This window comes from Pleurodeles waltl, chromosome 7 (genome assembly GCF_031143425.1).
Source record: "Pleurodeles waltl isolate 20211129_DDA chromosome 7, aPleWal1.hap1.20221129, whole genome shotgun sequence".
Taxonomy (NCBI): Eukaryota; Metazoa; Chordata; class Amphibia; order Caudata; family Salamandridae; genus Pleurodeles; species Pleurodeles waltl.
The window spans coordinates 1,531,500,252-1,531,525,716 of NC_090446.1; the positions used below are offsets into that span (position 1 = coordinate 1,531,500,252).

Sequence of the window (25,465 nt, forward strand, 5' to 3'; positions counted from 1 at the left end):
ACTTCGTTTAGCCGCCAGCGGCAGCAACAGGTTTAGCGCTGCGTATCAACGGGCTTCAAAAGCGCTGTAGCGACGCCCACGTGGCTGCCTCGAGGTACTCTCCTACACTCCGGGCCACTGGAATTAGGCGATTTGCAGCTGTGGCGTTTTACGCATAATTACGAATTTGCGATTGTGCCACATAATACATAATTTGCTGCATAGCCGGCCGAGGTTAACAAAAAAATGTTTCAAAGTTGTTTTTAGAGAAAGCGGAAACGTTTTACCAAGGGCTGGAAACTAGTCACCTTTCCTTTGAATATTGCTGTGTTTGGGTGTCAAAATGGTCCTAATACAGTGCAAACCAAGACCGACGGCGATAACAAGTATACAAGTCATAAATACGCTCACAAAATGCCACTTTTGTCTTTATACAGAGGGAGAGGACCCGATTGTGCAATAATGCCAGTGGCCTGCCCCTGCGGAATGACAGCACGCCCATTGGCTGCAGCCAAGAAAGTTAAAGGACCCGAATCCATCTACTTGGCAGGGCCAGGCGCCCCAGCGCAGAGGACCACCAGGCACAGCGTCAGTACCCCGCGCCTCTATGCTGCAAGGCAGACCCCGTTAGAACAAGAGAGAAAAAAAAAAAAAAAAAAAAAAAAAAACCACACTTGCAACGAGGAAGGGGAGGTGGCTCTGCAGTCCGATGTGACAGTAAATGTAAAAATGTGCAAAAATCAAGGTAATGTCTATCGCCGTAGGTTACTCAGCAAGGCCATAAAATCATTACAGACAACTGCCCAGTAGTTCCCAAACATGTGCTTAATGGCCTCACAAACGGGGTAGCTCACTCACTCGCAGTTCCTTGACAGATTTGAGAGCTAGGGGAAAGAGTGAGCCTCACAAACCCACGTCTGACTAGACTCAGAGTAGCACAAACATGAAAAGACTTTGAACTCAACAAGCTTTGCACCAGTGCAACTTATTAATCAACCTTGCCCTAAAGTCATAAACTGTAAGACAGATATACTAGAAACAGCCAAAGCGAGGTTCTGGGTGATTAACCATTTAAATGCCGGCTCTGCACATCACAATGCCTTAAAGCAACATGATGTTATTTTAAGTGTACCTTCAAAGCGCCCATCTCAACCAGGAGGGTACCCTGGCACTGGTAAGAAAGGGGTAGGGTTTGGTGCTGCCCTGGATGGAGCCCACGTGGAGACCTGTGTTTTATGTTTCTTCCTGAATTAATGGACTGAGCTGGTGGCCCTCGTGTGAAGGGGCGTTTTTTAGAGGCTTTAGGGCCACGTATGAGAAAGGCAGAGCCACCATCGCTGGTTCTTCAGATGACCAGAAGTTGGCCGAGCGGCAGTGTCTGGTGGGGGTGTGGAAGAGGAGGGGAGTTTATGTGTAAGCAATCTGAACAGTGCACAGTTGTGTATATGGAGCCAGTGGAGGTCTTTGGGATGAGTACAAATGTGGGCATCTGGAGGGAGGTTGGGTCCGAGTGTAGCGGCTGCATTCTGAGTGGTCTGGAGCCACTTGGTGAACTGGCCTGAGATTCCAACGTGGAGTGTGTCTCCGTAATCTAGCTGACGTAGAGTGTGTCTCCGTAATCTAGCTGACGTAGAGTGTGTCTCCGTAATCTAGCTGACGTAGAGTGTGTCTCCGTAATCTATCTGACGTAGTGTGTGTCTCCGTAATCTAGCTGACGAAGAGTGTGTCTCCGTAATCTAGCTCACGAAGAGTGTGTCTCCGTAATCTAGCTCACGAAGAGTGTGTCTCCGTAATCTAGCTCACGAAGAGTGTGTCTCCGTAATCTAGCTCACGAAGAGTGTGTCTCCGTAATCTAGCTCACGAAGAGTGTGTCTCCGTAATCTAGCTCACGAAGAGTGTGTCTCCGTAATCTAGCTCACGAAGAGTGTGTCTCCGTAATCTAGCTCACGAAGAGTGTGTCTCCGTAATCTAGCTCACGAAGAGTGTGTCTCCGTAATCTAGCTCACGAAGAGTGTGTCTCCGTAATCTAGCTCACGAAGAGTGTGTCTCCGTAATCTAGCTCACGAAGAGTGTGTCTCCGTAATCTAGCTCACGAAGAGTGTGTCTCCGTAATCTAGCTCACGAAGAGTGTGTCTCCGTAATCTAGCTCACGAAGAGTGTGTCTCCGTAATCTAGCTCACGAAGAGTGTGTCTCCGTAATCTAGCTCACGAAGAGTGTGTCTCCGTAATCTAGCTCACGAAGAGTGTGTCTCCGTAATCTAGCTCACGAAGAGTGTGTCTCCGTAATCTAGCTCACGAAGAGTGTGTCTCCGTAATCTAGCTGACGTAGAGTGTGTCTCCGTAATCTAGCTGACGTAGAGTGTGTCTCCGTAATCTAGCTGACGTAGAGTGTGTCTCCGTAATCTAGCTGACGTAGAGTGTGTCTCCGTAATCTAGCTGACGTAGAGTGTGTCTCCGTAATCTAGCTGACGCAGAGTGTGTCTCCGTAATCTAGCTGACGCAGAGTGTGTCTCCGTAATCTAGCTGACGTAGAGTGTGTCTCCGTAATCTAGCTGACGTAGAGTGTGTCTCCGTAATCTAGCTGACGTAGAGTGTGTCTCCGTAATCTAGCTGACGTAGAGTGTGTCTCCGTAATCTAGCTAACGTAGAGTGTGTCTCCGTAATCTAGCTGACGTAGAGTGTGTCTCCGTAATCTAGCTTGCTGGTGACAAGTGCAGGAGTGATTATTAGGTGGGTGTTTCAGAGGAAGCCACCTGAAGATTTTTCTGAGAGCCTTGAGGGTGTGGAAGAGGTAATTGGGCTGACAAGTGGGCATCAATACGTTGTCAACCATGAGCTGCTGGGTCCGGGTCAAAGTTCAGATGGCCACTAGGCCGAGAATCAAAGCGACGAGCCCTTCCCAAAAGAGTACTACCTCTGTTCATAAACGAAGTGTTTACAGAAGTTGAATTTCATCAATAGAGTGACTTCTGACCTGCCTTCAGTGAACTTTGCTTGGGTGCTGGCTGTGTCGATTACATAGGTTCACATGATACTGGCAAATGGGTCCATGTAGATATAGAAGAATGTGAGGCTGAGTCAGTCCAGATGTATAGGTGGGATTTCTGCATGCATCCTGTAAGGAAAGAGTTGATCCACTAAGAGATGTTACTCAAATTCCTGAATTGTGGAGACATTGGATGACAATCAAGTAGGAGGCAGCACTGAAAGCCACAGAGGACGAGCAGGATGGGGGGCTGCGGTGTTGCATTGATCCACGATGGTCCTGATGTCGTCGGTGACAGCTATGAGCGTAACTCTGGTGCTGTGGTTTGGTCTGAAGCCTGCTTGGGAAAAGTGTAGGAGGTGGCTGTCATTCAGGTAGTTGTCTAGTCTCTTACTAAGGAGTTCCACTGGGAATTTTGCTGGGTACGGTAGCAGAGAGGAGGGTTTGTGGTTATCTGGAGAGGGCATGCCTGTTGTGGGTTTCTTCAGTAGTGGTAAGATGGTGGTGTGTTTCCAGTGGTTCAGGAATGTAGCTCTGGTAAGGGAGTCATCGAGCATCAGGGTGAGGACAGTGCAGATGGGTGAGAGATGCACTCCTGAGTGGATGGATGAGGCAGGAATGGCGGTATCCATTCGGCTGATGTTGGGCCAGCAGATCAGGATAGTTTCTGCAGTAACGTCACTATCCCGAAGGAGCGCTGTCAGAGTGGAGGGGTTAGGGTGCAGTGCGAAGTTACCACAGATTGCGCTTATCTTGTTGCAAACACAAACTGGGAGCAGAGCTCCTGAAGAGGGCAATTGTAGTGGAGCTGGCAGCAAGCGTGGAGAATTCATTCACGATGGAGGTGGCCCTTGAGTTCTTGGCGCTGCTGTCTTTCCTACTCAGTCAGTGCTATGCACTTTGTGGATTTCAGCTGCTAGTGGTACTGTCGAAGGGCTAATTTGTCTGATGTCACAGGTGAGTCTCCATTGCCACTCGAATGGCGCATCAAAGGTAGTCATACAAAGCTGCTTCCGGTCTTGTCCCTCTGATGGGTTTTGAGAGGTGGCAGGGAGTCTGCACAGAAGGTGACGGATGCAGTGGTCGAAATAGGAATGGCAAGGCCGTCTTGGTGCCACAGGTGGTTGGTGTTTTTGCAGTTCTGAGAGCCAGGTTTCTTCAGAAACGGTATTCCAGTTTTGGTGGGGGTTTTACACGGGGCCCCTTTGCATGCATTTGTAAAGGGTACATTTAAAAGCGAATGAGTAGCAGAAACAATGACACTTGTAAATAGGACGTTTAGGAGGAAACAACGGCCATCTTGGTAATGCAAACCTTATTTATTGTTCCCCACTCATATCAAGATAATTTTATTGACCTAGGAAGGATAGATGGCTGAGCACATGCAGGTTACTTGCTCCTGCCACCGTGAGTTGTAAGATATTCATGCAGTGCATGCATCAATTTGACTCCATGGACCTTGTCAAGCACAATGGTCGGAGGTCTTGAAAGAATGGATACTTTATACAGAATGTGAAGTTCATTGTGTACAACAGGTAAGACCCAACATCGAGCCTAGCCGCAGTGCCTGTTGTGAAAACACTGCAGTAACAGGTTAGTCTGTTCAAGAAGAACGAGATATAAAAACATGAAACATTGATTTTTACGTCGCCTACAAGACCATGCAAGTATTCAGTCTGCAATGGGGTTACAGCCGCCCCCTCCCGTCAAAAATAATTTCTTAGCTTCACTGTCACTAATTTACGTGCCTCTTATTAACTAGCTTGTCTTCCTTTTCTTGCATTTGCCTTATCCTGGACCACAGTCTTTTTAAAGGTGATTTTGATTTGCTGACTTATCATCCTACTGTTCACATTGAAGGAACGACTTTCTTCTTTTTCATGCAGCACTTCATGACAGGAAGTATGTTTCCTCCTCTCTCTCGCCTGCTACTCCAGCACTCAGATCACCATCTGCCACCCCCCCCCACCCCCCAAAAAAACCTGTGAGGCTCCGCACCCTTCCAAGCCTAGCTGTAAAAGCACAACAGGGCTATTTTTGCTGTAGTGTGGCTGAAGTGCAAACTTTGAGGGTTGTGTTTGTTTTATGTCCATTGCAATCCCTCAAAATAAAATGATAGATGGAGGGTTGAAACTTTTCAAGCACTCATCCCTAAGCACAGATCTGGGTTTAATCTATTGTTATGTTGCTCGCCACATCAGCCCAAGTTGGACCCAGCCATATGCAAATCAATCTTGACCCTGCTTTCCAGGGAATAGTCCAGCCTGAACTGCCAAGGTAGGTCCTCCCTGGACTAGAAACAAGCATCCTAGGACCGGTTTCGGGGTACCACCCATCTTTAGCCATGCTAGCTTAATTCCAGTGGTTCAGCACGCAAGGGCCCCATTCCTGGGCATACGCTTCCCACTTAGGGTGAACACAGTACAGCGTCCCTTGCTCACTGTGCACGCATAGCTGATTAGGGGCGATACCCTGAAACCAGTCCCAGTACGCTTGTTTCCGGTCCAGGGCGGACTTGGCCTGGCAGTTCGGGCTGGTCAGTTCCCATGGAGAACAGAGTCAAGACATTTACATATGGTTGGGTCCAAACTGAGGTTGCAGGCTGAGCAAAAACAGACCGATGGATTTAGCCCAGGTCGCTGACTGTGGGTACATATTTGAACAGGTTCAGCACTCAGTTCATCATCTTGTGTTGCTTTGTTTCATATTCTGCATTCCACAAATTTATGGAAACCACAAACTTTGTGACACAAAGGGTTATGTTACTGGGAGAAGGGACACCTGCAGTACTCTGCTGGGATCTGAGGCAAAGGGTGTATTTAGCCTGATGCTTCTCATGGAGGCCCAGAAATCGGCTCTCTGGTCTACTGCAAAGAAGGAAATTGGTGAATCCTGCGGAAAGCAAGTTAGTACTTAGAAGACGCTTCCCTTTACATTTATTTTAAAATTCTGCTTAGATTCCTGTTGAGATACCTTAAGACATCTTTGCTTTTTCTCCAGGTGGGAAAAAAAACGCGCGCGCAATACTGCACAGATGAACGTATATAAAGCCAAAAGCCCCCCACTCTTCTTAGCAATGCTTTCTTTATGAAGGGAATTGACAGAACAAAATATTGCAACACGTTAGATGAGCAGCTGAGATGTCGGGGGCTAGAATTGCTTGCCTTTACCGTGGGGATACAGGCACGCATATGTGCGCCTCAACACTGAACAGGGACGGTAGATGTGATCCACTAGGAAAAAAGGAGTTTTGGGAGAATGCAATCACAGCGGGTCTGCGGTGGACGGTGCTTGGCCTCCCTCATACACAGACCACGTTCGGTGACTGCTCCTGACGCGGTCGAGGAATTGCACAGGCCTCTCTCGTACAGGTCCAGGTATGGACGAGGGACAGGGGTGGCCACCGAACCCCCGGCTGAAGGAAGTAACCGAGGGGCGCGATCGCAGCATTCGTTTACCAGCGCTACACCAATGATAGCTATTCTACTACTCGACTGATCTGGCTCTGCGACTTCTAGGTGTTGCTCTCGTGGTGCAATATGTTCAAGGTGCAGGTCCAACATCACAAAACGTATTAAGCACGACTGCATGAAAGAAAGCCCGTCACTGCAACGCATTTACTGCCTATTCTGTGCAAACGAGAACATCCACGCCCTGCAACACAATAGCAAACTTCAACAACTACAGCAGAAGCACTCCATAAATGCACTCTCCTGTCAGTTATGCAGGTGTGTAGCTCAGTCACTGAGCCACGGGAATAAGATCAACATAGCCACGCCTTCTGGAGATTGCCCCAGACAAGTCCGCACTAGTCCTGTCACCGCCAGTTTATTTTACTTAGGCATTTTTTTTATACAGGGCGGACATAACCAAAGAGTGCCTGAGAGCCTGTCATGACATGGATAGTTCTGAGGGTTCAAGAAGTTCGTTCCTCCCCAGAGCTCTCGGTGCCGGCTCTGCCACGGGTGCCATCTATCCTACGACCTGTCCCTTCCCCCCCAAAGTGCTATGGGTGCCATCTATCCTACGACCTGTCCCTTCCCCCCCAAAGTGCTATGGGTGCCATCTATCCTAACGCCTGTTCCTCCTAAGTGCTCTCAGTGCCGGCTCTGCCACGGGTGCCATCTATCCTACGACCTGTTCCTTTCCCCCCAAAGTGCCATCTATCCTAACGCCTGTTCCTCCCAAGTGCTCTCAGTGCCGGCTCTGCCACGGGTGCCATCTATCCTACGACCTGTTCCTTCATCCCCAGAGCTCTCGGTGCCGGCTCTGCCACGGGTGCCATCTATCCTACGACCTGTCCCTTCCCCCCCCAAAGTGCTATGGGTGCCATCTATCCTACGACCTGTTCCTTCCCCCCCCCAAAGTGCTATGGGTGCCATCTATCCTACGACCTGTTCCTTCCCCCCCAAAGTGCTATGGGTGCCATCTATCCTAGCGCCTGTTCCTCCCAAGTGCTCTCAGTGCCGGCTCTGCCACGGGTGCCATCTATCCTACGACCTGTTCATTCTTCCCAAGTGCTCTCAGTGCCGGCTCTGCCACCGCGAGTGTTAAGCCCTTCCCTCCCGAGGACGAGCACCCTTGATCAGCCTCCGTGGCTTCCGACTCTTCCACACGTTCCCAGTGTGGGAGGCGGATAATATCGTTGTTAAGTGCTCGGCGGGGCCCGAGTCAGCCCTGGTGAAGAGAGGGCACAAGACGCCCATGACCTGAGGTCTGATAAAGCGAGCTAGTCTCGGGGGAGCGAAGAGGCAGGGTCCAGAGGCTAAGAGCTGGGAATACACGGGTCCAGCGTGGTTACTTGCACTCGGTGCGGGGGGCTCGGCGTGTGACAGCGGAAAGAGTTTGGCGCAGGCTGGCACCACACATTTGTCTGTTGTGTCACGCTGGCTCCGATCTGTACGACAATCCCACAGACACATTTGTTCCGAGTGGTAAAGTGTTCCACGAGCCGCCCACGGACTAGTCTTCGGAGATCCCACGTCTCTGCCCCCTCAAGCACGCAGCTTGTCACAAGCTCCCACACAGCCCAAGCTGCTGTGAAACCCACACTCGCCCTCCGCCGCACAAGCCCCACGCAGCTGCTGTCAGACCCACTCACAGCGGGGAGAAGCAAGGCCAGGTCACCCCGCAGCGCTGGAAGGAGCCGCACGGGCCCCCACTCACACGCCAGACACCTCACTCCCCACTGCCACGCGGAGACCGGGGCCCGGCACTGGCGGAGTTTACAAGTGTGAGTCAGATGTTCCTGCTCTGATTACATCAACGGGAAGAAGCAGTTACGAGCGTCGGTTTAGGGTGGGCACCACAGGCGGCGGAGGACTCGTGCGAAACGTGAAGGGCACCGCGCCACAGGTACCCCTCCGAGCCAGGAGCCAGCTTAAAGTTTGTGTCCGGAGCAGAGCGCTGGGGGGCACGTGTGCCACACTCCGACCACCGCAGTCGGTGGCACTGCCAGGGCACGTGTACCCCCACTCCGGGAGGCCAGTGTTCCGGCAGTCTGTGGCATTGCCAGGGCACGTGTGCCACACTCCGGGAGGCCAGTGCCCTTGTAGCCTGTGGTACTGCCGGGCTCGGGGACAACACACCGACCTCCGAGAGAGGCCAGTGTTCCTGCAGTCTGTGGCACTGCCACGGCACGTGTGCCACACTCCGACTACCGCAGTCTGTGGCACTGCCAGGGCACGTGTGCCACACTCCGGGAGGCCATTGCCCTTGTAGCCTGTGGCACTGCCAGGCTCAGGGGCCACACTCCGGCCACCGACAGAGGCCAGTGCCCCTGAAGTCGGTGGCATTGGCAAGGGAACGGGCCCCTGCTTTGTGTTCGGAGCCCTTGCTTTGTTAAATGACGCCTGCCCCTTTAAAGCCCCCGCCTCCCCAGAAGCCCCCACACCACCCCGTCTGACTAATCCCCAGAGCCAAAAGCTAAAAGGCTGGAATTCAATCCGAGCTTCAAAAACTAACATTACATCACTGCCGAGGGCAGCACTTAAAGACACAGCGGCGGGGCAGAGATGGATCGGGGGAGGGGCGCCGGCTGCGTTGGGACAGTAGGAACTGTGCTGGGACACCGGGGGGTCTGGACCGGGCAGTGGGCAGAACAAGGGGTCAGGGCGGGAGGGCCCGGGACGACAGATCATTTTAAATAGAAGGAAATTCAGGGATTTGTTGTGCCGGGCAAAGTGAAAGGCAGTGCGGGCTGCAGTGGCACAACAGAAATCATTGTCTGGGAAGTAGGACAGCCGTAGAGAGCTGTGCTGGGACAGGATAAGGGCAGACCGTGTTTAGGGCAGCAGGAAAGTTCGGTCGAGGGCTTTCCAAGGGCAAGACGGGATGTGTCCGGGTAGTAAGTAGGACCTGAAACTGCTTGGGAAGCGGTCCGGCTGTACACGGGCAGTAGGACTGTCCGGAGCATCTGGACAGTTGGCAAGCTTTCTCCGGTCTGTCCAGGGTGTACTACTGCAGTGGCAGTAGGACAGATCAGTGTTTAACGAAATCAGCCCCGCTATGCAAAGGTAGCAGGACATCTCAGTGTGCTGGGATAGTGAGCAGGGTCTGTCCGCTGGCAGGCCAGTATTGAGGCAGTAAGGGGGAGGGTGGAATCAAACAGTGCTAGGGCAGCGGACAGGCTGCGCCCGGGCAGGAGGGACAGATCAGAGGGGCAGCAGGGACAGATCAGAGAAGGAGAGTCGGGGCAGCGGACGCAGGGCCAGCCCTGCCCGCCGCTCGGGTTTCAGACTGCGGCTTTAATTAGAGGAGGAAACAAGTTTTAACAGAAGCAGACACAGAGGCTCGCATTCCGGGCGGGGGCTGAGGTGGCGCCAAAGGGGATCCAGGCTGGTGGGGGAGGGGCCGGGAAACTTCTCATCCCCCCCGGCGGATTTAAGTAGGGCGGTAGAGATTCAACCCCAACAACACCACCCCTCTTCAACCCCCCCGCACAAACACTGACAGGGAGAGACTGAACACCCCCCAGCGCTCCCCCGCCGCGGAATCAAGCAAAGCGGCGGATCACAACGCCCCCACCCCTTCCAATAAACATAAAGACACACACACGGGGTGGCGGAGGTAAAGGTGTTTTACCCCCCTGTTTAAGAGTAGGGGCACTAATAATAAACAGGTTCCTGAGGACACCCCACACATCGAACCTGTTGCCGAGAAGAAACAAAGTTTGAGTGAGTTCTGGGCCTGGAGGGGGTGCGGCGGTGCCCGCCCGGGACACGGAAGTTTGGGAGTTTCTTTGTGACTCGGACCCCGGCCCCAGGTTCCGATCCAGCCCCGTGCTCCTCACCTGACTCCCCGGGGGTCTTCATGGCTCGGCTCCCGGCTCCTCCGTGCTCTCGCCGGCCCCGCTCAGAGCCTCATGCCGCTCGCTCCGGCGCCTCCTCGCTTCTCCTCTCGTTTAGTATTTCACTCCCGGGCCGCCCACGCCGCGGGGCGCCGCCCACTCCTGACGTCACCGCCGAGCACCGCGTCGCTATGGAGACCCCCTCCGGCCCCCATCGGATCTGGACCGGGACTGGGGGTCCGGAGTGGGGGCCACGGCAGAGAGCCCCGGCGAAGGGTGCGGGAGAAGTGACAAGCACGGGAGAGGGACAGAGCGAGAGAGGAGACGAGGAGGAAAGCGGGAAAGAGAACAAGGAGGAAAGAAGAGACACGGAGGAAAGAGAAAGAAAGGAAAACAAGGAAGCAAGAGAACAAGGAGGAAAGAGACGGAAAGGAAAACAAGAAGGAAAGGAGAACAAAGAGGAAATAGGAGACAAGGAGGAAAGAGAAGGAAAGTAGAACAAGAAGGAAAGAGGAGACGAGAAGGAAAGAGAAGGAAATGAAAACAAGGAAGAAAGAACCAGGAGGGAAGAGAAGGAAAGGATAACTAGGAAGAAAGAGGACATGGAGGAAAGAAGGAAAGGAGAAAAAAGAGGAAAGAGAAGGAAAGGAAAACAAGGAAGCAAGAGAACAAGGAGGAAAGAGACGGAAAGGAAAACAAGAAGGAAAGGAGAACAAAGAGGAAATAGGAGACAAGGAGGAAAGAGAAGGAAAGTAGAACAAGAAGGAAAGAGGAGACGAGAAGGAAAGAGAAGGAAATGAAAACAAGGAAGAAAGAACCAGGAGGGAAGAGAAGGAAAGGATAACTAGGAAGAAAGAGGACATGGAGGAAAGAAGGAAAGGAGAAAAAAGAGGAAAGAGAAGGAAAGGAAAACAAGGAAGCAAGAGAACAAGGAGGAAAGAGACGGAAAGGAAAACAAGAAGGAAAGGAGAACAAAGAGGAAATAGGAGACAAGGAGGAAAGAGAAGGAAAGTAGAACAAGAAGGAAAGAGAAGGAAATGAAAACAAGGAAGAAAGAACCAGGAGGGAAGAGAAGGAAAGGATAACTAGGAAGAAAGAGGACATGGAGGAAAGAAGGAAAGGAGAAAAAAGAGGAAAGAGAAGGAAAGGAAAACAAGGAAGAAAGAGAAAAAGGAGAGGGAAGCAAAGAAGAACAAAGATGAAAGAGGAGACAAGGAGGAAAGAGGAGACAAGGAAAACAAGGAAGAAAGAGAATAAGAAGGAAAGGAAAACAAGGAAGAAAGAGGAGACATGGAGGAAGTAGAAGGAAAGGAGAACACAGAGGAAAGAGAAAGAAAGGTAAACAAGGAAAGGAACACAAGGAAGAAAGAGGACAAAGAGAAGCAAAGAAGAAAAAGAGGAAAGAGCAGACAAGGAGGAAAGTGAAGGAAAGAGGACAAGGAGGAAAGATAAATCAGAAGAACAAGAAGCAAAGAGGAGACAAGGAGGAAAGAGAAAGAAAACACAGAAGAAAGAGAACAAGGAGGAAAGGAAAACAAGGAAGAAAGAGGAGACAAAGAGGAAAGAGAAGGAAAGGAGGAAAGAGAAGAAAAGGAAAACACAGAAGAAAGAGAACAAGGAGGAAAGAGGAGGAAAGGAAAACAAGGAAGAAAGAGAACAAGGAGGAAAGGGAAGGAAAGGAGGATAGGAAGAAAGAAGAGACAAGGAGGAAATAAAAGGAAAGGAAAACGAGGAAGAAAGAGGAGAACAAGGAGGAAAGAAAAGGAAAGGAGGAAAAAGGAGACAGAGGAAAAATAAGTAAATGAAAACAAGGAAGAAAGGGGCGACGAGGAGGAAACAGAAGGCAAGAGGAGACAAGGAGGCAAGAGAAGGAAAGGAAAACAAGGAAGAAAGAGAAGCCAAGGAGGAAAGAGAAGGAAAGAGCAGACAAGGAGGAAAGAAAAGGAAAGGAGAACAAGGAGGAAAGAGGAGGCAAGGAGTTAAGAGAAGGGAAGGAAAACAAGAAAGAGGAGAACAAGGAGGAAAGAGAAGGAAAGGAGAACAATAGGAAAAAGAAGTAAAGAAAAAAAAGGAAGAAAGAGAAGACAAGGAGAAAAGAGGAGCCCAAAGAGGAAATAGGAGACAAGAAGAAAAGAGAGGAAATGAGAACAAGAAGAAAAGAGGAGAACAAGCAGGAACGAGGAGACAAGGAGGAAAAAAAGGAAATAGGAGAACAAGGAGGAAAGAGGAGACAAGGAGGAAAAAGGACACAAGGAGAAAAGAGAAGGACAGAGGAGAACAAGGAGTATAGAGGAGAACAAGGAGGAAAGAAGAGACAAGGAGGAAAGAGGAGACAAGGAGAAAAGAGAGAAAGGAGAACAAGGAGGAAAGAGAAGGAAAGGAGAACAAGGAAGAAAGGAGAAAAAGGATGAAAGAGGAGGCAAGGCGTAAAAAGAAGATACAAGGAGGAAAGAGGAAACAAAGAGAAAAGAGGAGAACAAGGAGGAAAAAGGGGAAAAGAGGAGACAAGGAGAAAGGAAGACAAGGAGGAACGAGGAGACAAGTAGGAAAGAGAAGGAAAGAAGGATAATGAAGAAAGAGGAGAACAAGGAGAAAAGAGAAGGAAAGAATTACAAGGAGGAAAGAGGAGACAAGGAGGAAAAAGGAGACGACGAGGAAAGAGAAGGAAAGGAGAACAAGGAAGGAGTAGGAAAGAGGAGACAAGAAGAAAAGAGGAAAAAAGGAGGAAAGGGAGACAAGGAGGAAAGATGAGACAAGAGTGAAAGAAGGAAAGAGGCGACAAGGGGGAAAGAGAAGGAAAAGAGAACAAGGAGGAAAGAGGAGGCAAGGAGGAAAGAGGAAGAAAGAGGAGGCAAGGAGGAAAGAAGAAGAAAGAGGAGACAAGGAGGAAAGAGGAAGGAAGAGGAAGGAAGCGAAAAAAGAAGAAAGAGGTGAACGAGAAGGAAAGAGAATGAAAGGATAACGAGGAAAAAGGAGAAAAGAGGAGACAAGGAGGAAAGAGGAGACAAGGAAGAAAGAGAAGAACAAGGAGGAAAGAAGGAAAGGAGAACAAGGAAGAAAGGAAAACAAGGAGGAAAGAGAAGGAAAAAGGAAAGAAGGAGGAAAGAGTAAACAAGGAGGAAAGAGGAGACATGGAGGAAAGAGGAAAAACGACCAAAGAGGAAGGAAACCGGGCCAAGAGGAAAGAGGAAGAAAGAGAACAAAGAAGAAAGAGGAGAACGAGGAGGAAAGAGAATGAAAGGATAACAAGGAGGGAAGAGGAGACAAGGAGGAAAGAGGAGAATAAGGAGAAAAAAGGAGAACAAGGCGGGAAAAGGAGAACAAGGTGGAAAGAGGAGAACAGGAAGTAAAGACGAGCAAAGAGAGATAAGGGAAGGAAGAGGAAGCTGAGGAACGAGAAGACAAGGAAAGAAACCCAGAATAAAGGAAGGAAGAAGGTGAAGAAAGACAAGCAAAGGAAGGGAATAACATGAAGGGAAATAGAAACATACTAAAGGAGGATACTGGCAAAGGAGAGTGGTGCAAAGCAAGAAAAGAGAAACAAAGGAAGAGGGACAGGCAAGGGAAGGGAAATAAAACAGTAAGGGAGGACAGAAGGGAAGGAGAAGGGTGCAAGGAAAGACATAAAAGAAGAGAATCAAAAGAAGGAAAGGGAAGCAGAGGAATAGAGGGATGAGGAAAAGAAGAGACACAAAAGTAAAGGGGAGACGAGAGAAAAGAAAGAAAACGACAGAAAAGCAGAAGGAGAATGGAGGCAAGAGAAAGAAAAGCAGAATAAAGGAGGAGGCAAGGAAGAGAAGAGGCAAGGGAGTGAAAAAAGCAAAGGGAGAGAGGGGGCACTGGAAGGAAGCAGAGCAGAAGTAAAGATGAGTTAAGGAAGGAAAGAAAAGCAGAGGAAGAGAGAAGGAGAGAGGAGTAAGAGAAGGATAGAAATGAAGATTCAAAAGAGGAAAAGGAAGGGAAAAAACAGAGTAAGGGAGGAGAAACGAGAGAAGTAACAGAAAGAGGCACTTAGGGAAGAAAACTATGAAGATAAAGGAATTAGAAGCACAAAAAGAGATAAGGAAGAGATGAAAGGGACAATGGAAGAAAAACAGAGGAAGGGAGTAGACCTGAAAGAGAGAGGCCTGAGGGATTGGCAATTTGTGATAGCGAGTGTAGGAAAGTGCCCTTTTTTGACATGGTCACCCCTACTTTTGTGCATGGTATTCAATGCAAATTTGACTGAAAGTGCACTGTGTTCCTGCTGTTCAGGTCCTCAGTGCCACATCTCTTTCCCTAAAATTGTTCAATTGTTATCCAACTGGCAATACCTTTGCCACCCTTAAGTCCCTAGTAAAAGGTACCCTTGGTACCTAGGGTATGGTTACCAAAGAAGGTCTCCACGGGCTGCAGCATGTACTGTGCTATCCTCAGGAACTCCCACCTAGCGCATGCACACTGCTATGTCAGGCTGCAAGCCTTGGTGCAGCTCAAAGTGAAAACACGACATGGCACACACATTGTGTGCCATATAGCCTAACAGGGTGTGCAATTTATGTAACTCATCCCTACAACAGGCTTTCCAGCTCTGCACAAGCACAAGTGCCACTGCTATGTCTTTTATCAGTGTAGGAAAGTGCCATCTTTCTAGCATAGTTACCCTTACTATTTGCCCAATGTCAGTGTGTTTAGACGATAGTTCACTGGGATCTTGCGAATCAGAACCCCAGTGACTGTGCTCTCTCCTCTAAATTTGGTTGCTGGTAAACATTTCACACCCACTATTGGCATACCAGTGCACCCAAGTAAGCCCCTAGTATATGGTACTTAGTTACCCAGGGCATTTGTACACCCATGGGAGCTCATGCAAACTGTGTCTGCAGTCCTGTCATTGCAGCCTGCGTGAAGTGGTGCATGCACCCTTTCACCATCAGACCTGGTCACTGCGCTTCGACACTATAAGCCCGGTAGGCCTGTCAGCCCAAAGGCAGGGTGCATGTCCCTAAGTGTGAGGGTAGCCCTGCATGAACAGGGCGCCGTTACAAACTCCAGGCCATTTCCGGGACTGTAAGTGCGGGGAAACCATCTTAAGGTATGTAGAGGACTCTGGTCAATATAAGCGGTCCAACTACATAATGGCTTCTCCGAACCTAGGCTTCTTTGGTATCAAACATGTTGGAATCATGCAACTACACCGATACTGTGTTAGTTGCTTGATACCATGTATTCTGGGGGTAACTTAAAGGGTACCAAGGGCCCTGTGAACAGGGAAGGTCCCCAAGGGCTGCAGCGTGGATTATGCCACCCTGGGGGACTCCTCACCAAGCACATGCACACTGCCTCTGCAGCTTATGTGTGCTGGTGGAGAGAAAATGACAAAGCTGACGCACTGCCTGTGGCATAAGTAAGTCACCCCTCTAGCAGGCCTTACAGCCCTAAAGCAGGGTGCACCTATACCACAGGTGAGGGCAAAGCTGCATGAGCCATATACCCCTATAGTGTCTAAGTCCATTCTTAGTCATTGCTAGTGCATTGTGGCCATATAAAATATATGGGCTGGGAGTTTGTCATTATGAACTCCACAACTCCATAAAAGCTTCACTGAAGTCTGGGAAGTTTAGTATCCAACTTCCCAGCGAATAAACCCACACTGATCCCACACTGATGCCAGTGTTGGATTTACTGAAAAATGCACCCACAGAGCATCTTAGAGATGCCCCTTGTATTTTAGCCAAACTTGTAGTGCAGGGCTGACCAGTATGTGCCAATCTGCCATTTCCATTCAAGTTTATGATCACATGCGGTGAGAGCCTGCAGTGGGTGGAGGTGCTTCACACCTTCCCCCTGCAGGAACTGTAACACCTGGTGGTGAGCCTGAAAGGCTCAAGCCTCTTGTTACAGGGCCCCAGGACACTCTAGCTAGTGGAGATGCCCACCCCCCCCGGACAAAGCCCCACTTTTGGCAGAAAGTCCGGCGGGAAAATCAGTGAAAACAAGAAGGAGTGACCACTTCAGCTGGGACAATTCCTAAGGTGTCCAGAGCTGAAGTGACCCCCCTCCTTGCAAAATTCTCCATCTTGGTTTGGAGGATAGGGACCAATAGGGTTAGGTCTGTGTCCCCCTCCCTAAAGGGAATGGACACCAGAAGGGTGTAGTCACCCTCAGGGAGAGTAGCCATTAGCTACTGCCCCCTGGCCCCTCTAACGCCCCTAAATTCAGGATTTAAGGGCTCCCCTGAACCTAGCTTGTCAGATTCCTGACGACCACAGAAGAAACAAAAAGGACTGCTAAGCTGACCCCCAGCAGAAAAGACTGAAGACACCAGCTGACTAGACCCCAGCACTACAGGCCTGCCTCTAGCTTCTGAAGCCCTCTACAAGACGGCGACACACCCTGCAGGACCACAACCCCTTAAAAGCCTCAAGAGACTGCCTGCACCCCAGGGGACCAAGATCTCCAGTGGACAGCGGCCTTGATCAAAAAGAAACATCAACAAAGGGCTTCAGAACTGCCCAGGATCCTCGAGTCGTGCCTACTCTGCACTTGACACCCACGGCCCATGTCTAGGTGGCCCAACTGACTAGAGCTGGTCCCCAGGCGATTCTGACCTAGTGTCCACCCCTCCGGTCCAACACGGCGACATCTGCAGCCTAAATCCGGAGGACCCCCCCTGACCGCAAGAGAACTAGACAAAGATACTCAATACCCAAAGGTACCTCTGCACCCGCAGCGCCCTGGCCTTGGGGAATCCAATCGCCGATCCACCAACGTCCAGCAGGTGGCCCTTCTCCTTGTCCAGTCTGTGGTTTTCCAGAACCGACCCCCTGGACTTAGCCTGCAGCATCTTTGTGACCCTGGGGTCCCCCCTATTGGAAAGCATTGGGAGCTTCACGCCATGTTTGCACCCCGCACCCAGCCGCTCTTGCACCGCTGAGGGTGTGTGTCTGGTGTTGACCTGTGGCCTCCTCAGTGCTTCTTTAAAGCCCGCAGATCTGCCCTCTGGCGACGCGGGTACTTACCTGCAAGCAGGCCTGATTCAGAGTGCACCCAGTCTCCATAGGAGCCCATGTTAAATCTACCTCAACTTCTGCTCCCGGCCGGCCCCCTGCTGCTGGTGGTGGGTGTTTGGGGTTAACTTGAACCCCAACCTGTGGACATCCTAACCCCCGGGGACTGGAACTGTAAGTCTTGTACTTACCTTGAAACTGTGCTAACTTTTCTTCTCCCCAGAACTTTTTCTGAAAATTGAACTGTCAACTTTCTCGAACACCGTTTAACATGCCAAACTGAAACAAAGTGGTGTTTGTACATATGTCTGATACTTATAGATGTACTTACCTGCAAAATGAATCATGTGGTTCTAGAAATAAAGTAACAAAATATATTTTTGCTATATAAAAATAGTTGGCCTGGAGTTAGTCACTGAGTGAGTGTTTAATTTATTGCCTGTGTGTGTACAACAAATGCTTTGCACTACCCTTTGATAAGCCTAACTGCCTAACCACACTACCACAAAAGAGAGCATTAGTATGATCTACTTTAGCCTTGGGGGAACCCCTAGACTCTGTGCACACTATGGCCCTCATTATAACATTGGCGTTAAAGACCGCCTACTGCCACGTTGAAGGCCGCCAAAATACCGCCACCGTGGCTACCATCCATCCGCCATCTTATGAGCACTGCCTGACTTCCACCACAATAAGGGCGGAAATCCGTCAGTGTCCCTGGTGGTGGGAAGTGGTAAGGTGGCTCTGCTAACACCAGCACCGCCACGCCAGTAGAATGCCGCCATCCGTATTATGACAAGTAATACGGCCTGGCGGTGTCCTGCTGGCGGGGCGCAGCTGGCAGCAGCAGTGTTCCTTCCCGTTCCCTGCTGGAATACCTCCATGCTCAAGGTAATTCAGGGTCCGACAGGGGAGGGGGATGGGAGGGTGGGGTGTGTTGTGTGTCTGAGTGTGTGCATGAATGTGTGAGTTAGTGGGTGAATGCGTCTGTGTGTTGTGTTGTTTGCGTGGGTGTATGCGTGTGAGTGAATGCATGTAAGAATGGTGAAGTGAATGTGTGTCTGGATGTCAGTGTGATTGTGTGTAAGAATGTGTGCGAGCATGTCTGGAAGCATGCATGTATGCTAGTGTGTGTATGAATGTGTGTATGCCAGTGTGAGTGATTGGTTGTATGTGTGTATGCGTGGTGCGTGTCTGCGGGTGTGTATGTGTGTATGGGGGTGGGGGAGTGTGTTTGGGTCGGGAGAAGGGGTGTGTTTGGACGGGGGTTGAGGGTGTGAGTTTGGGTCGGGTGAGACTTTGGATAGAGGGTGGTATCAGGTGTGTGTTGGGGGGTGGGGGAGTCGCCTACTGCCATGGTTTTGGTGGCCTTGCTAACGCCATGAAAACCATGGTGGTAGGCAGGATCATAATGCCACCGGCAGTACTGTGCCGGCCGCCGGACTGGAGGTTGATATCTCCAGCCAAGCGGCTGATACTGCCATGTCGGTATGAGTGGAGAAGTGGTGGGTTGGCTACAGCCAAAGCGCCATTCTCATAATGTGGCAGTATGTACAGATAGCCTGCTGGCGGTACTACTGCCACATTAACACTCACCTCCGGGGTCATAATGACCCCCTATATCTCATTTTAATATAGTATATATAGAGCCAGCTTCCTACAGGTTGGCATTGCCACCTGCACCACTTGGGCACCTCCAAGGGTACTAGACTATCCCGTTCCTTTGCAGGTCCTCCACACCCGGAATCTGTCCTTGGGTTTCACCGGCCTGGTCCACAGTTCGTGCCAGCAGCTGGATAATCCGAGGCTTCCAATGACTTCAGAGAGAGTCACTTCTCCCCCCTGCATCCAGGTACCTCATGTAGGTGATCCTGTTGTCTATGGTTTAGCCCTCCCATAGGGCCCTGTATATTTTATGCAATTTATTTTGGTTATTAAGTGTACATATTGTGTGTAGATCTCTCCAAAGGGAGATATACCAATGCTAGTCTAGTAGTAGTGCAGTAATAAAATATCCTTTATTTTTGCAACACTTGTGTGTTCTTTTCTTGTGAGAAAATTACTGTCTGACTAATGTGGTACTGCAAGTGCTTTCCATTGCTCCTGAATAAGCTTCAGCTGCTCGCCTCAGCTACCCCTAGAGAGCTTCTGCTTGTCTGGACACCTATTCACACTCATTAAGGGCTGCCTGAACTCAGTATATGGTGCAAATCGAAAGGTCTACACCATAAACTATGCCAGCCTCCTATAGTTGATTCTCAGACATAGTAAGTGACCATTTCAAGTACATGTGCTGGACACTGGTCAAGGCGAGTTCCCCAGTGAGTTCTCCAGCTACATGATGGCTTCAATGAAACCAGAGATGTTCGGTATCAAACAAGGCGAGTTCCCCAGCTATATGATGGCTTCACTGAAACTAGAGATGTTTGGTATCAAACATCTCATATTAATAAACCCTCACTGATACCAGTGACGTATTTATTGATATATGCACCCAGAGGGCACCTTAAAGGTGCCCCCTAAAAACCTACCAACTACCTATGTAAAGACTGACTAATTTTAGCCAGCCTGCCACTACCAGACATGAGGCTGCCCCCCTAGGGTGAGAGCTTTCCCCCCTGGGCAGTCAGAAACAAAGCCTGCTCTAGGAGAACTGTTTACACACCTCACTCAATAGGATGACTTGCAAATCTGCATTCCAAGGCAGGGGGCTCCAAAGAACCCCACTGTCCTTGGTATGCAGATCAAGCTTCACTCAAAGGAGAGATGCTGACCCCCCTCCCCAGGGGTCATTTGGCACCAGAACAGGCAGGAAATATAGTATTCAGGGAGGTGTGTCCATCCGTCAGGTCAGTCCCACCCCTAAGGTGAGCTGCCTGATGTGGACACCACATTTTGAAATTTGCCATCTTGGTTTTTGCAGAAGTAGGAACTCTGGGACAGGGTTATGCACACTTCCTGCAGGAAATGGTAATATACAGGGTATAGTGAACCCAGGGGTAGATAGCCCATTGGCTATTACCCTACACTTCCCTAAACACCCCTAAATTCAGTATTTAGGGGAGCCACTGGCCCCAGAAAAACAGATTACTGCTGACCTACGAAGGAGGACACTCAAGAGCCACAAAAGCAAAGCCTGAGGAAGAAGGAATAGTTTCTTAGCTGTAACTCCAGTTCTCTCGTAGGGGAATCTCAGTTATAGAAAAGTGTCAGGATACTATCCAGAGTGAGACGCACTGTTTGAAAGTAGCCAAACCTGTGTGGAGCGGCCCATAGTTCTAAAAAATCTGGTCCAGTCTGCGCAGGTTGCACATCTTGTCTAAGAAAAACCTAAAGACCCTCCTTACATTCAGGGAGTGAAGGGTTTGCTCTGCTAGGGAAGAAGGATTGTGAAAAAAGTAGGTAAAGAAATTGTTAAATTGCCAAGAAATTCCAAAATAACTTTGGGAAGAAATTTTGGATGGGTTCTGAGAACTACCTTATTAGGGTGGAAAACTGTGTAGGGTTCATTTGCACACAATGCCTGGATTTCGCTAACTCTACAAGCTGAAGTAATGGCTACTAGGAAAGCTGCTTTCCAAGATAGATGCTGTAGAGATACCTTATGAATAGGTTTAAAAGGTTCCTGCATTAGTCATTAAAGGACTATGTTAAGTTCCCAGGGAGGGGAAGGTTGTCTGATGGGAAAGAAACCTTTTTTAACCCATCAAGGAAATCTTTAATTACTGGGATCTTGAAAAAAGAGGTTTGTGAAGGACATTTAGGGTAGGCAGTAAGAGCAGCCAAATGCACTTTTATGGATGAGAACTCTAAGACATATTTTGCCAGACAGAGAAGATAGGCTTCCTCCTGGGAAGATGTAGGGTCAATGTTCTTGGAAGAACACCAAATACAGAATCTCTTCCACTTGAAGGCGTAAGCTGTACCTTTTGACGGCCATTTAGCTTCTTTAAGAACATTCATGCAGTCTTGTTCCAGATTTAAGTGTCCATACTGTACTAGCTCAGGAGCCATGTTGCTCAATTCAAAGAGGAGAGATTGGGGTGTATCATCTGGCCTACGAACTTCGTTACTAGGTCCGGATGGCATGGCAGCTTGAGAAGTGGACGCTGTGACCAGTGAAGGAGGTCCGCGAACCACCACTGATGTGGCCACTCTGCGGCTAGCAGGATGAGTTTGGCTCTCAAGTGGGACAGATTAAGGAGCACTGCCGGGATCAGAGGGATTAAAGGAAAGGCGTAGAGAAATTTGCCTGACCAGTCAATCCATAGGACATTCCCCAGAGACCCTGGTTGGAAGTACCACGAGGTGAAGTCTTGGTATTTTTTGTTTTCTACGGTTACGAACAAGTCGATGTGCGACAAGCCCCATAGCCTGGATATGTCTTTGACGACGTCGTGAAGGACACAGTTGTGGTTTTCTTGCAAGGCCCTGCTGAGGGTATCTGCCTGCACATTTTCCACACCTGTAATCCACAGGTTTCTCGCTATGAGCCAGTCCCAAATTGCTTGGGCGTCGTGGGAAACAGTCTAGACCTCGTCCCACCCTGCTTCTTGAGGTTGAGTTGTCCGTTTGAACAAGCAGGGATTGGATCCTAAAGGACAGGTAAAATGCTTTGAACACCAGGTAGACTGCACTGAATTCGCTGAGGTTGATATGATACGTAATTTCCCTTAGAGACAATTTGTCTTGTATTTGGAGATGATCCCAGTAGAGATGCAGCCATTACTATGGTTTGGGAAGGTGGCTGCTGATGGAAAATTACACCGTGAAGAAGGTTAGTTTCTAGAGGACCACAAGGTTAGACAATGTTTCTCGTGTGAGGGAGAGAGATCTTGTCCTCCCAGTTTACTGTCATTTGATCCCACTGATCCTCGAGACATCTCTAAAGGGGACACATGTGAAGGCATGCATTCGGAGAGAGGAAAATACATGAGGCCATGGAGCCAAGGAGAGAGGAAACGGATCTACCTGTGGAATAAGAGGCTTTCATTACTGTGTGACATTTCTGCCGGATCAATGTATGTCTCTCCTCTGAAGGAGAAACCTTTGCCTCTATGGTGTCTAGAGTGGCTCCTAAGTATTGCAGAGTCTGCACTGGTTTGGCGATCAACTTGCTGTAATTGATGTTTAGCCCCAAATGCTGAAGTACTTTGCAAGTCCAGTTGTATTGAAGCTGGGCTTCTTGTGAGGTTGAAGCTTTGATCGTCAATCGTCTCACTAGGGATAGATGAAAACTCAGTGCCTCCTGAGATGTTCAGCCACTACCACCATGCATTTGGAAAAGGTTCAGGGGGCTGATTTGAGGCCAAACAGAAGGACTTGGTATTGATAGTGTTTCTGCCCCACTACAAATCTAAAAAACCTGCAGTGTTTCTTTGCCATGGGTATGGGAAAATACACGTCTTAGAACAGAGCCAATCTCCCTGACGTAGTTGAGGGTAAATCTGATGTAATGCCAGCATCCAAATCTTTTCCTTTCAAATCCATTTGTTGGCTGATTTCAAGTCAGAATGGACCTGTACTCTTCTTGTCTTTTTTCTTCACCAGAAAATATCTGAAGTAGATTCCTGTGCCTCGTTGTTTGTGGGCAACAACCTCCATCGCATTCTTCTAAAGCATGATGTTGACTTCCTTCCGAACCATGGGCAAATGATGGTTGAATGGCTTCTGTAGTATGGTCAGGAGAGGACTGGTGAATCTTAACAGAATACCTATTCTAAAAAATATTGAGCACCCGGGAATCTTTTGTGATTTTTGGCTACTCTGCCATATAGTGTAAGATGCTTACCCCTATCGGAATGTGTAACAGAAGCGGGGGAAGGGAAGATTCATTGTTTTGCCCCTGCTGTTGTTTTTACCCCTTGGGTGGATTGCTGTGAAGGTCGTCCTCTAGATTGCCTTCGCTCGTGTTTTTGTTGTTGGTAAGGGCGTCTGCTGGCGACGCAGGTACCATTGAGGAGCTTGAACCCTCTGCAGGTAAAAACAGCATTGCTAAGGCCTGAACGAATGTCTGTTCTTTCGGTCTTTCAAGGACGACCACCTTTAGCGTTTCTATTTCCGCCTTCATGCGAGCCATTTAATTGTCAGTGTGGCTGCCAAAGAGGATAAATCCTGAAAATGGAAGGTTCAAAATCTGTAGTTGTGATTCGGACTTTCATGAAGTGAGTCGCAGCAAATAGTGATGTATCAAGGCAATACCATGACAGTATTCCTGAGCAGCCAACAAGGACGAATCTGCTGCCACACTGATTATGTGGTTGGATACCATGATCCCTTCATTTATTATTTCTAGAAAACCTTCTCTCTTATCCCTGGGGAGATCGTCTGCAAATTACTGGAAAGAGTCCCAGAGCCCTCCATCAAACCCAGGGAGGCGGGGGCACTAGCAGCCTTCATGGTTGATGCAACTTTATTATCCACCTTGCACCTTACTGTATCCAATTTTCTGCTTTACTTAGCCAGAGGTACGGAATAGGCAGGAGCCGTGGTTTGATACTTCTTTGCAGCTAGGATGAATACAGAGTCAGGAGGTGGATCCCCAGACACAACTCTGCCTTCATGATGCTTGACTAGCTCGAGCAGGAGACAGCAGAACAAAAGATTTCCTGTAGGAAGGGGTGCAACCTCCTCTCCTTTGGAAATCGGTGTTACTGGGCTGGGGAGGAGTAGCCTCCCCACGCCACTGGACCACTTTGAAGGACACATTTGGTGCCCTCCTTGAATAATCCAGTTTGTACCACTCGATTGACCACTGGTCCCTGGCGCAAAAAACACAAAGGAAAGGGGAGTGACCACACCCCAGTCTATCTCCACCGCTAGGGTGGTGCCCAGAGCTCCTCCAGGTAGTCACTTCTGTCATCTTTGAACCAAGATGTGCAGAGGCATCTGGGAGCATCTGACTAGATAGGCCAGGTAGCTGATGTCAGTGACCCTCCTGATAGGTGGTCACCCCAGAGAGTGACCAAACTCCCTTTTTGGGCTATTTAGGAACACCCTTGTGGGTGAGTCCCCAGATTCATTGTGGAAGATACTGCAAGGAACGCTCTTCAAAATATTTTCTGCTCCTGGTGTCTGGAACCGCTGCTGGGCTACACAGGAACCGGAAAAGACTGCATTGCCAGAGAAGACTTCTCTTTGCAACATTGTTTCCGCAGCTCCTGTCAGCATTCTGCAACATCTCCAAGGCTGTGAATCCTCTGGGGTCGGCAAGACTTTGATTGCACCAAGAAGCAAGAAGGAATCTCCCTTGGAGTGAAGGAATCACTCCCCTGCATCCACAGGCACCTGAGGCAACGACATCCAATCAATCAATCAGAGAATTTATAAAGCGCACTACGTACCCGTGAGGGTTTCAAGGTGCTGGGGGAGGGGTGCTGCTACTGATCGAAGAGCCAAGTTTTGAGGAGTCTTCTGAATGCAAGTGGGTCTTGGGTCTGGCGTAGGTTGGTACGGAGGGAGTTCCAAGTCTTGGTGGCGAGGTAGGCGAAGGATCTGCCGCCGGAGGTCTTTTGCTGGATGCGGGGGACGGCGGCCAGGGCGAGGTTGGAGGAGCGGGTGTGGGGGTGTAGAAGCTGAGCCTGCTGTTTAGGTAGGCAGGTCCGGTGTTGTGGAGGGCCTTGTGTGCGTGGGTGAGTAGCTTGAAACTGATCCTCTTGTCTACGGGGAGCCAGTGAAGGTCTCTCAGGTGGCGGGAGATGTGGTTGCAGTGGGGTACGTTGAGGATCAGACGGGCGGAGGCATTTTGGATGCGCTGGAGGCGTCATAGGTGTTTGGCAGGGATGCCTGTGTAGTTGCCGTAGTCTAGATTGCTGCTGACGAGGGCCTGTGTCACGGTTCTTCTTGTTTCGGTCGGGATCCACTTGTAGATCCTGCAGAACATGCAGAGGGTGTTGTAGCAGGATGAAGAGACTGCGTTGACCTGTTTGGACATGGAGAGGGAGGAGTCGAGGATGAATCCTAGATTGCGTGCATGGTTGGTGGGAGTTGGAGGGGTTCCCAGTGTGGTCGGCCACCACGAATTGTCCCAGGCTGAGGGGGTGGGTCCGAGGATGAGGACCTCCATCTTGTCCGAATTCAGCTTCAGCCGGCTGTTTCTCATCCATTCGGCGATGGCCTTCATGCCCTCGTGGAGGTTTGTTTTGGCGGTGAGCGGGTCTTTGGTGAGGGAGAGGATGAGCTGTATGTCATTGGCGTAGGAGATTATGTTGAGGTCGTATTGGC

The 25,465-nt window shown here is 49.6% G+C and overlaps 1 protein-coding gene across 3 annotated transcripts in view; it reads right to left on the minus strand.

The window, feature by feature from the left end:
* Positions 1-25,465, minus strand: part of ERF (ETS2 repressor factor) — a 241,215-nt gene that overhangs the window by 156,804 nt on the left and 58,946 nt on the right. Inside the window, exon 1 of one of the 3 annotated variants that reach the window (XM_069201387.1) lies at positions 10,257-10,404. The exons of the other annotated variants lie outside the window; for them this stretch is intronic. Coding sequence (XP_069057488.1) covers positions 10,257-10,278 — 22 coding nt within the window. The 5' untranslated portion in view covers positions 10,279-10,404. Of the gene's footprint in view, positions 1-10,256; positions 10,405-25,465 lie in introns of those variants that run through there. 3 annotated transcript variants of the gene reach the window in all.